At 39.6% G+C, this 12,455-nt stretch overlaps 2 protein-coding genes across 12 annotated transcripts in view; one reads left to right on the top strand and one right to left on the bottom strand.

Annotated features, from left to right (window-relative positions):
• Nucleotides 1-12,455, bottom strand: part of b3gat2 (beta-1,3-glucuronyltransferase 2 (glucuronosyltransferase S)) — a 91,554-nt gene that overhangs the window by 17,605 nt on the left and 61,494 nt on the right. The gene's annotated exons all lie outside the window — the stretch shown is intronic.
• Nucleotides 1-12,455, top strand: part of smap1 (small ArfGAP 1) — a 117,386-nt gene that overhangs the window by 102,498 nt on the left and 2,433 nt on the right. For 10 of the 11 annotated variants that reach the window (XM_067528942.1, XM_067528932.1, XM_067528911.1 and 7 more), the window contains 2 exons: nucleotides 7,314-7,506; nucleotides 10,632-10,864. In XM_067528942.1, the coding sequence (XP_067385043.1) occupies nucleotides 7,314-7,506; nucleotides 10,632-10,864 (426 nt within the window). The remainder of the gene's footprint in view (nucleotides 1-7,313; nucleotides 7,507-10,631; nucleotides 10,865-12,455) is intronic. The other variant, XM_067528900.1, reaches the window with a different exon arrangement.

Genomic DNA, 12,455 nt, shown 5'->3' with positions numbered 1-12,455 from the left:
GAATTTTTGCGTAGTGATTGTGTTCTACAGGTATTTCTGCTTGAAAAGTGAAGTGATGAGCACTGGTTATCTTACAGTGGCACCTGTCAAAGGGTCGGATATTAGACAGTAAGTGCAACTGATGTGTTGGAAGCAGGAATTAATAGGGAGGTGTAAGGATTTGAGTGGCTGTGGCATAGGCCAAACTGTAAGGACTGGATGAATGATTAAGGGCAAGCGTCCTTGTACGACCTGGTATGCAGTGGTCCAGACCTACAGTACCAAAAGTGGTTCATAATAGAACAACTGGTGAACTCACTGATGAAAGGTGGAAGCAAAATGTCCCACAGAAGTTTAGCACACACTGCTGACAAATGTAATGAAATTACAAATAAAGAAAATTGAGAAATACACTAACAACGTACACATGTTGAACACAGAGAGGCCTTTTGAGTAATTAGCTAATTGTGGTAACTGTTGCAGAGATTAATCTGTTAAGGCCTTGGACTGTTATGCAAAGAAGAAACTTCTTCACTGTGCATTGTCGCTAGCAGACAAGCAGCTCTCACATGGCTCTTTGCCTGTGGCAGCACTGTCTTGTCTTGACTGCACTATTTGAATGTCACACAGTACATTTTGTTTTCTGCCAGAGTGCTTTATTCAAGATTTCTTCAAGATTGAGTCTGCTGGAGTTCGTACAGCCATGATTTTCTATTCTTATTTTAGTTTATCAATAGACAGAGATTTGACAGTTAGCACACATCCACCTACTCTTACACACAATACACAGGGCTGAATTTGGGATGCAGGAGGCAGAAATTGCTGCACAACTGTGATTAGCTGATTGAGGGAAGAAAGACAAGGCTGGCAGAGTCCTGATTCGTTCTCTTAACTTGCATAGTCCACAAATACATCAATTGTAAAAATATGATTACAGACTTGTCTCTCTCACAAACACATACACACACATACTGCTAACACAAACTTCATTTTCAGTCCTCTGTCTCTTATTCACCCCACCCTGAGTGGAGGAAATGAATTTTTTATTGTTTTACCAAAGATAATCAAAAGAAAGTAAAACAAAGGCATTAAACAAAATAGAAGTCTAACCTGGAGTTGTTGCAAGTGAGGATGCCACAATAGAGAAAGACTGGAAGGGCACAAATTACTGACCCTGTAGATTGAGGTTACTCATTCAAGCCTGTTTTTCAACTATCACTTCACTACCCACTGCTGACTACCTGATTCAGATGTGTTCAGTCAATCAGAACAGGGAAGATGCCCTCTTGGAGGGTGGAGTGAGACAAGTGAGACAAAATGAACTGGTATCTTTCATCTTCTGATTGAATGTGCACACATGATCCTGGTAATCAGCAGTGGATAGGGCATGAAGGAACAGTTGGAAAACAGGACGCAGGACGGCGGCTCTCCAGGACCTGGGATTAGTCAACACTGCCCTAACTTGAATCACTATCCACAATAATATATTTGTATTTTACAGAACACTGCTGAGTTGACTAAGAATTTCAATGATCTATTGTGACGTTATCTGACGTTATAACATTTGGTGTATTTATCAAACAGATGCACCAGGCCAGAGTCAAACGTGTCATGTCATTGGTGTCTGCAAATTGAATCGCTCTCCTCGATGTGTTTGTATTTAATTGAGGGTCATGTAAAGAATAGGAGACATGTTAACAGAGCTTTATGTTTTGCTGGATTTATAAAGGTCATGCTATTTGCAACTGTCAGTTTTGTGGGGAAGATTCTCCATCTCTCCGAAACAAGGTAAACTCAAATGGGATTTATAAAGTAACAGGAAAAACCATACTGATGTCAGAATTGTGCATTAGGATTGTATATACTGTAAGCATAGGCTGTGTCACTAGGTCACGGTGGGAATTTGGTGTCTCTTGCATCACTAAATTGTTTTGCTTTCTGATCCATAAGGAAAAGCTAACATCTATATAGTAGACATCCACAACGACTGTATGATTCTAGTTCAGGTGCCCATGAGCCTCATTGCAGCTAAATAAACAGCTAGTGGAGCTAGTCAACCCTGATCCTACCACCTTCTGCTGCGGCTGTTTCCGATAGACTGATGCTATATTGTGCTGGATACAGGCTGGCATATAACAGCTTTGGCTGCTGCTGTCACTGTGATTGTTATTAGGCTGTTTCAAAGGCCCATTATCTTTTCTTATCAGCCCATACATATGTAGATCCCAATAGGTCATTACCATTAGCTATGAACTTGACCTTTGTGGTCATAGTTACACTTCTTAATGCGATTACGCTCACTACAGCTGATAAATGTCAACAAATTGCCACATTTATCAATGAAAACTTATTGGCCTATTGGTACTTTAGGTAGTTGGTGGCCTACTTACAGTAGCTATGGGAATGATAACTGACTTCCTTCAGGGATTTTTTGTGTGCATATGTGCAGTAAAAGACGTGTTGAAGTTATTTCTGGATTGTAATGTATTAAAACATTTGTCATGCGAATCTGAAAGAAGAGGATATCAGACATGTGGCTTACAAATGCTTTCTTAGCTAATGTTAATAGGAGAAATGAAGAGTTGTCAAAGTAAAGCTACTGTTGAGATTCATAGTAAACTCAACCAGAAACAGTCTAAGCTACAACCATCTCCATAACCACGGCTTCACCCACTGCAGATAACGAGAGCAGCTGCAACATTTGCTCACAGCCAGTGGCTGTATACTGCCAGAGCTTGGACTTCTGATGGAGGGCTGAGAAATATAATAGTCACACCATCTCCTATTTATAGCATTGCCAGTGGTCCCCTAAATAGGCAGTATATTATAACTAGACTAACATCCCAGCTGTTTTATGGATATGTGGAAACACAGCGGAAAACCATTTGTAATGACTGTGATTCAAGTGCATAGTGAACAAGGAGTTTTTGTTTGTTTTCATTGTGGGTTTTTATAGAACTTAAATACATCAGCTTGTAGACTGACATTGTGGAATTAGAGGTTAAACATCACTTTTCTTTGTTTTGTGTTGCAAAGTTGCTAACTCCAAAAAAGAAAGACAATGAGCTAAAAGAATCTTCTATGTATGTTTCCTTTCACCTTATTGTAGAAATGTTTTGCACTGTTAACAGGAGTAGTTTTTGATCCAGGGGAATATTCAAAATATGCATGTAAGCTGTACAAAACCTTGGGTTGAGGGTTTTAACGAAGGACAGCTGAACTGGCCTCTGCCATATTCCGCCGTGAAATAAGGGAAAATGAACAGTTGAGTGAAATAAAGAAGAAAAGATAAACTAGAGCGTCAAGGAAGGAGGATCGAGAAGAGTGACTGTGTAAAACGAAAGTGAAGAAATAAGAAAATGCAGATTACTGCTGAAGAAGGGGAGGGGGTGAGGATTGAGAGAAAGGGGAAGGATGGAGAGATTAATGCAGTTATCAAAGCTTGTTCCTGCTTCCGTTCTGGTTCTGTTTTCTGGTTCTTTTTTTTTCAGCAAATTAGCTCAAATCCTTAAACACACACACACATGGGTCTAGTGTGGTTTTAATGCCACAGATGGTCTATCAGAGGGGAGTGTATTTCAAGCAGTGATGAAAAACAATAGGGAGAAAGATGGTCTACTGTGTGTGTGTGTGTGTGTGTGTGTGTGTGTCTGGCTGGAGAGGTCTATGAATAGCGACAGTGAGGAAGAGGCTGTCAGAGTGGTAATTCAGAGCTCTGGCTGCACCCATCAACACCAACATTGGGTGAGAAGAATAGAGCCTTGGTGAAGAGAATTTCTATTACACAATGTGCTGCTAGGAGCCCCACAACACACCACACATTATTTGGACGGTGTGTGTGTGTGTGTGTGTAGCAGGGTATTTATGCCAGTGTGACTGAGAAAGACAAAGAAAGGGATAGATGCACATGTAACACTTGCATTTCTCTTCCTTTACAACTGAGGTTAGACTGATTTATTGCTACATTCTATATTATGTGCCACCTGTTTAATTTTGGCAAGAATTTCCCTCGAGTGCTTTGCTGTCCTTTCAGTGTAACTGGAGTTAATGTTGCTGAATTGTCTGGCAAACACAAATGGGGGAAAGAGTGAAGACTGGTGAAAAATGGTTAGACCTCAGTGACGGATTTGTTTGGAAAATGGCCTGAACTTTTCATAACACATGCAGAGTATAGGTGAACATTACTGATCATCTTCACTGTCTTATTTGCCTCACTTAAACTAAAAGTTATTTGACAATCATTTCGCATGTTTTACAAGACTATAAGGAATCAGCCAGCTGTAGATACTCACACCTTGTAATGCAGCTTCATGGAGCATGTATTTTGTGCTACGTCTCAGATGGGAGACTGGGTCAGCGGTTAAATGCTTTGGTTCAACCCTCACCGTGACCTCTAGCAGCACATTGAGCCCAGTACGATCTGAATGGGTGAGGATGTGGGAGAAAAAAGGAAATCTCTGGGAATAACTTAATAGGATGGTTCTCATAATTTTTGTGCTATGACTCCTTGGGAAGGTGAAGTGATTTCACATATTTTTTACAATAGACATACCTGAGTTTGCTCATTGCGCTCAGCTAAACGTTAACATCAGCACATTAACGAACAGGTTCACACCTGTTCAGTGCCCACATAAAAACCGTAGAGCAAAAGGTTTAGCTTGCTAGTTCCTAATTGAGTGAAAGACTGAATGGTAAATGGTAAATGGTCTGCACTTATACAGCGCTTTTCCACCTATTGGCACTCAAAGTGCTTTACACTGCTTCTCATTCACCCATTCGCACTCACAATCACACACATGGCTGTGTAGAATTTGAATGTTCTCCCCGTGCTTGTGTGGGTTTCCTCCGGATATACCAGTTTCTTCCCACAGACCAAAAACGTGCTTGTTCGGGTAAATAGCGTGTTGGTGTGAATGGGGGTGCTTTTTTTTTTTCTCTGTGTGTCTCTGTGTGGCCCTGCAATAGAATGGCAACCTGTCCAGGGTGGACCCCACCTCTCGACCGGTGACAGCTGGGATACGCTCCATCCCTCCGTGACAGATAATGGATTGATGGAGGGATGGATGAACCTTTCAAAACAAACAAAAAAAAAAGCTGCACTGCTGTTCATTAAGTCTCTTTCACAGGAGGTGAAAACACAGCACAGGTTGTGGAGCATAGTTCTACTACAAATGTAGGAAGCTGACTGGCTTGCAATTACTGCAGTTTGGAGGATTTGAAGTCTGTTAAAAGAATTTTTCAACTTTATGAACAAGCTCAACAGCAAATAGGCTTAGCTGCTTGATTGAGTCATGCTATATAGCTGGCTGACATCAGACGGATCAACTAAGGACAGTTTTCTGCCTGTCTTCACCTTCAATTCACGCCTCTGTTCGGGAGCAGGTATCATGCTAATGTGCTGCAGCTATTAATAGGAAGCTCTGTCGTGCTTCCATCAACACCTGACTCAACTCAGCTGGCTTCACTTGAGAGAATATGGACCCCAGTTTTGTGCATGTGTTGGCATGATAAGCATTTCACCTTTTCTCCAGAGTTATGTTTATTTTTTCATTCTTTTCCCTGCGTCATTTTCCTCCCAAACTGTCTCTGACCTCCCATTTCTTTTACTTTTCCTCCTTTCCAGTTCATTCACTCTTTTTTTTTTTTTTTTGTCTTTCATCGTTCTCTCCTTTCTCATTCTCTTACAGTCTTTTTTCTTCCTCTTCATATTGCAGTCTTTCCAGCTCTGTCTTTGGCCCTGGCTTGCTTTATCTGTTCCAGTTTCTTTTTTGCCATATTTCCCTCCACCTTTTCACTTCATCCTTTCTTTATTACCCCCACCTCGCCCCACCCCAACCCCCCAAATTTCCTCCTCCAGTCAAAGGAAGTCAGCTGAGAGAGAGAGACAGAGGGGAGCAGCACTGCCTGCTAAGCAGCAAAGCACAACACACTTGCGAAGCTTTTCACGTGATTGTGTATCTGTATCTGTGTGTATATGCATCTATGTGTTTATAACCACGCACACACACCTATTAGTATAAGGTTTGTGTTTGTGTGCAACTTAGAGAATGTATAAATTGTGTGTAGACAAGGATGGATAAAGTGTACTTGTCCCAAATTCAAATGGTTCATTAACTAGAATTTATGTTGCAAGAGCCATTGTTTATCACACTGAATCTCTTTATCTTATTCATGAAGTCCAGCAGCCTGTCACCTCCTCTTCTCTCTCCATATTCTGTCCCCTCACTTCACACACACTCTCTCTCTCTCTGTCTTTCTCTCTCTCTCACACATGCACACATGCACACACAGACACACATATATACAGTGCTCTTAAGCAGATGTTACTTTTTGTCAGCTCCATCCATTAGACATAATAGGTGTGTGCCTGAAAGGTCTAAAAAAATTTTAAAAGGCGTATTTGAGCAAGCCAGTGCGTCCGTCCTGTCTGCAACAGTTCATGTCTGCCTCTTTTTGCAGCAGCCTAATTAATGTCATCTGTCTCACTTACAGTGACAATGCATCTCCTCTATTGTCTCCTCCACTCTTTTCTTCCTCATCCTTATTCAACTCTTGCTCTTTTCCTCCTCACTTCTGCTGGTTTTTTTTTTTTTTTGTCTCGTTCAATCTTGTCTTACCTGGATATATATCGTATGTATGAGCGAATGCATTTTCGATGCACATTTTTTTACTTGTACAGACTTGAGAAAATTATGATAAGCAAAAACACAAATGAATAATAGCTAATGAGTCTTTGAAACCATTAGAATACGAAATCCAAGAGAAAGAGAATTCCATGAATACAAAGTCATTTGGGGATAAGGGTAGTTTTAGCACACTAGTACCTGACCAAAATATGTCCACAGCACTGAAAATATAAACGGGTTTAGTAAAATCATGAATGTACTTTAGAGCTTGGCATTTAGGATGAATAATTCTTATTATATTGAATATTAAACCTCTGTATTTTGCAACATTGATTTGCAACATCTCACTAATAATTCAGTCCGGGGGCCTGGTGGCTCAGTGGTAGAGGCTTGGGTTGGGATGTAGAAGGGGTTTGAATACATTAGGTGAAGTTGATAATATGAGTTGTCAAGTAGCTACAGAATAGTCACATAGCATTATGTTACATGCTAGAATGTTTTGGGTAGCAAAAGAGTGGTCCGTGTTTTGTATTATATTGTATATATATATATATATATATATTCTAAAAATACCTTCATTCAACTCTGACTTGTTTTATCTAAATGTGAACATCCCTAAACTGACAAAGTCATGTATAAGATAAGCACAATATTTAAAAATGTTTTGCTTAACATTTTATAAAATTTTACCTTCTGTCTCCATGATAGCCTGGTTCCAGTAAAGCAATTCTGCAGGGGGAAGCCTCCACCTCTTCCTCTCCGTCCTCTGCTACCTCCACCACAACCACCGTGAAGGCTGAGGAGAAGAAGCTTTTATCTAAAGACTCCATTCTTTCTCTGTATGCCAGCAGCTCAGTGGGCAGTCAGCCACAGAGCCAGCAACAGCCTGCTCCAGGACAAGGTGACACACACATCCACATACAGTTTATTTTTATTTATTTTTTTGCATTAACCCTTCATTATTCAGCTTAACTTCTTCTTTCCATCATCCATTTGAATGTTTGCTGCCATTTATGTTATTAGAAACATCAAATTTACTAGTGTACATAGTATCTTAGTGGAGTACTTTTGTACTGAAGAACTTTTTTAGCATGTACTTATTACATGAGGACAGAATTTGAAGTGGAACTTCTACTTGTAGTTGAGTCTGATTTAGGCAAATACTTGCACTTTTAATTGAAGATAGAGTTAGTGTACTTCTACCACCTCTGTTTCCTAAGTTTGATGCAAATTTTTTTTTTGGCATTACTGTGTCCACATGTGCTGTTTTCCATTACTTCTTTTTTAACCTTTTCAGAAAAAAAGTTAGTTAGCCTAAGGCACATGTCTGAATTTCATGAAAGTACAAAGAGGAAGAAGAAAAAAGTAGCAGTGAAACTGGAGAAAAATAGCTGAACTATGTGGTGATTGAGTTTTGAAGTCAGTCAGAGGCTGAGCTGTCAAAGTCGGCACTGGTGCACTGTTTGGATACATTGTTGATGTGTATGTTGTTAACTAGTCACATATTTCATCTGTACAGTCAGTTTATTATACAAGCAGTTTCACACTATTTTCTAAGAAGTTACTGAAAAAAATTGAAAATGAAAATGAGAAGAGTGGCTGAACCAGAGCCTTAAAGAACTGAAGCTGTAAATGAAAATGTCCACATGAAAACAAATCCATTGTTTTCATGTGGTTAAACAGCTGAAACATTGTTCAATCCTAGAATCTTTATATTTTTGAGAAAAGCAAAATCGAAAAAATCATGGAAATAAACATGACTATCCCCTAATCTGCAGTTTGGAAGTCAGTTATGGGCAAATGGCAATGCATGTAAAAAAAAAGTAAAAAATTACTGCAGCATTAGATTTCTTCTTTATTGGATGTAAACAAACACTATAAACATAGCATTTCATTAACAAGGAATAACACATACTTTATGAGTGCATCAGTGCGTGCACAGACAGAAATACAAGCCATACAAGCAGACATCCAACTCCACATATTTACACACACGCACACACATTGGAGGAAAGATGCATCATACAAATGAAGAGTGAGTACAGGCAGATGAAAGGTCAGAGTGCTGAAAAGCAGGCAGGTCCACTTCATGCTGCATTTACACAGTCCCACTGCAGCATTAAAAATAGAGAAGTGTGTGCAGATTCTCACTCATCTCACAGTTATTATGACTGAAGTGGCCCGACTGTTTATCGGTGTGTATGTAGGCGGCTGTTCGTACATACACGTACATCAAGCGGAGCATATTTCGAGTGTGTGGAATAGCATTGTTTTTACATGTTGTCTGAATGGCGGAGGATGGCGGGCAGCAGGTTTATTGTATATCATACAGGAATATTGATAATACTGCTGCCTTATGACACAGATGGGTTCTGTACACAGGATTAGGAACAGAAATCAGGATGAAGTGCTTTCTGCTATTCATTGTCCTCTGAGTTCAAATGAATGCTGATAGAGATCAAAGCCAAAAGACCCTTGCCAGGTTAATGCCCCAAATCACTCACTCCCATCCTGTGTATGCTGTATGTGAGTCTGTATGTGGATGGACACATGTGCCTCTTGGTCAATGTATACTGGTTTTATTGATTTGCACTTTAAATCTGTACAACTTGAGGATTTAAAACCTTTTGAAACAGCACAATGTGTTAAAGACTATGAGCATTATCTACAAGCAGTGGGCATAGCTGTTTCCAGAAGAAGCGCTCACCTTGCTGCTGACTGAGGTCTCTTCACTCTGTATAAATACTTGTAAATCCATGTTTTTATTTTGCCACTCATCACTTTCCCACAGTGGTCTCCTGCAGCTTTGATGGGTAAAAGGGCTGATAATTACATTTTCATGACAATCTGACAACATTAGAAAAATCTGTAGATCACTAAAAGAGGTGCTGAAATCATCCTAGTCAAACCTCAATTCGGATTAGTGTGATGTCTCAGTTTTCAAATTTATGTAAGATATTAATTCAGACAGTTCTTGTTCAAGTGCCATTGAATAACACGGGTCCTAGAATTCTCTTTAAAACAACACAAGCCCCCAACTTGTCCTGATCATCAAGACAGAGTACAGAGTCTTTTGAGGAACTTAGTTCCACTACCTACATTTTTAGTAGAAGAACCAGGTCTGATTTTAGCTTTTTGCTGTATTTCTTGTACTGCACACCACAAGTTTTTGTACTGTGTTTGCTGCACACCTGGAGTTTCAAAAACCAAAAACATATGAAGAGCAACTGTCTATTGTTCTTTGGATTTGTCAGTGGGCTAATTTGCTTAATCTTCCCAGGGCTTTGTCCCTGCTGTGGAAATGCAAATCGCAATTCCCCTCACAGTGAATTTTATCCCCAAGAAACGCTGTTGGGGGAACCTTGCATAGTTCCTGGGAAAGAAAAGAACATAGAAGTTTTACAATCCACAACAAACCTACTGTTGTACTCAATGGGCTAGTTGGAAGTTACAGTATTTGTAAAAAATAAAAAGAAATTCCCCCCAAAATTTCCATCATCCCACAGTCTACAATCTTTCTTCTACTAAAAACAGTGTTCTGTGAAAAGTGTGTGTTTCTTTGGTGAGTAGCTGGAGGTGTGGCCCTCCACGCAAACCCCAGTGAGAGCTTGTCATCTGCGATTTTTCATCTGACAGCTCACTGTGGCTGGTTCTGCTTGTTCTGTTCCTTTTGCACAAAAAAAAAAAACACAAATCACCTCTTTGGAAGCATCAAGTGCTAACCTCTATGCCAGATACGCTGCATTTCCTACCAGCAGGTATATGTATTCATAAGATAGATTTAGTACAGCATCAATATTGAACTTCATGCTCCGTAATTTCTTTAATACTCAAATCTGAATCCAATGGAAATAGTGGCTACTTACAATGAAATGAAAACTATATAGAAATGTTTTTCTTTTTTCTTAGTGTAGCTATACATTAAATAGCCAATAATCAGTTTTCAGATAAAAAATATTCTCAGTGGGTGGAAAATTAAAGTGATGTACATTTCTAACTCTGTGTTATTGTTGCTCTTTGCTCCAGCAGGTATGTACATGGGCCAGTCTCAGATCCAGTTCACACCTCAAGGCTTCACCCCAGGAATGACTGCAGCCGTCCCACCCACTACCATGATGGGTGGCGGCGCCGTGATGTCAGGCATGGCTCTGCCCAATGGCAGCTACATGAGCATGCAGCAGCAAGGTGTGAGTTTGGTGCCAGCCAGCCAAGGACAGAACATGTACAACGTGCAGCAAGGACAGTGGAATATGAGCCAGGTAATAGCACACTCAGAACGGTGGCAATTAATTCATTTTATGGCGATGATTAATATTTATAGTTTTTGCTTTAGCTCGTTGTAATTCCACAGTTTTTCTGCAATTTACTGTAGTGTAACCCAAATGAAATGGTTATAAATATAGCGCCCTTTTCCTCTACACCCCCTGTAAAAGAGTTCCATTATCCAGGTCTTAAAAGTTAATATATGGTCTCACACAATGTTCTGCTCTCTAATTCTGTGCAATGCCCAGTGTAGTAATGACCTCACCCCTCCAGTCTGTCTAAAAGCCCAAGAAGAGCAGCTTTATTCAACTATTCAATCTTTTTCTAACCAAGGTTACTATATATTTATATAATGGATTGCGTTTTTTTTTTATTATTATTATTCTTATTCTGTCAATTCACTCTCTTCTGTCCCTTGTCCTGTGAAATTATTAGAGCACTCATAATGAATTCACCACCATTAGGTGGGACTCAAGGGGTGTTTTTAAATGCCAGAGTTATTTAAAATTTTGCAGCCAGGTTAAGGTGGCACATAACCAGGTAGAATACAGTATATCACAGCTTGGATATAATGTGCCCTTTGTAGTATAAAGGAAGCTAATTATTATATCTTTCATGTTATTTAGTCATTATCCTTTTTAGGATCATGCTCTACAACTCTACACGTTCCAGTCCCTCCAGGAATTCAACAATTAATTTAACCATTCCCCCATTGATTCTGTATGACCTTGCAATTTAAAACACCATAACAACATTGTAACGCGTATCACATTTCTCTAGAAAATTTGGCATTTTAGGCGGCAAGAATCACAGATCATCAGCAAAGAACTACCGGGACTGAGTTTTCTAGTAAAGTACAAATACACTGGGCTCAAGTCAGTGTAGAACTAGCTCTGATATGACAGGTGTGATGGGTTTGATTGACCTGAGGCTGGTTCCTTATTTCCCACCTCCTTTATTCCTTGTTTGACTTTTACAGTACAAAGCCTCTAATTGAGTTCCACTATTTTAGACACCAGATCGGTGTGTTCTCTTGTAGTTATACTTTTATGAACCCTTTACACCAAGTGTAACATACAACCTATATTTGGATTTGATCATATTAAGTAATGTATGTAATTTGGGTATGTGGAGCTGTACCGGGGCCTAAGGGAATCAAAGCTACAGGTCATGCTTCTTTTACCCAGAGTATGTAGAGGAAGATGAGTCATGTCAATTAAACTACTTTTTAGTTTCTTCTTAGTGCATCTGTCAAGACTGTTCAGGCCAAGTGAGAAACAAAGCCCACCCCGAAGGCCAAAAGTTGGTCCCGTAGCCAACTTCTCCTTAGACTGAAAAGGGTACTTGGATGAGTAGGGAAATTTTTAAACTAAGAAGAAATAAGTTCTGTTAACATGGTGACACACCCCTTGCTCCAGTATACAGAACAAACGTATTTTACAAATTTGAAACTTAGGCAGACAAAAGATTGACAACCAACTCAAATTATGCTGAATTTACTATAACTTTAATGTTATCCAGGACCTAATATCTGTCAATCATTGATCATTACAGCAAATCATAGACATTAACGCACAGTCAGACTGG

The sequence above is a fragment of the Channa argus genome, chromosome 1, assembly GCF_033026475.1.
Source record: "Channa argus isolate prfri chromosome 1, Channa argus male v1.0, whole genome shotgun sequence".
NCBI classification, from domain to species: Eukaryota; Metazoa; Chordata; class Actinopteri; order Anabantiformes; family Channidae; genus Channa; species Channa argus.
The sequence above is the reverse complement of the archived record's forward strand: the minus strand, read 5'-3'. Positions and strand labels throughout refer to the sequence as shown.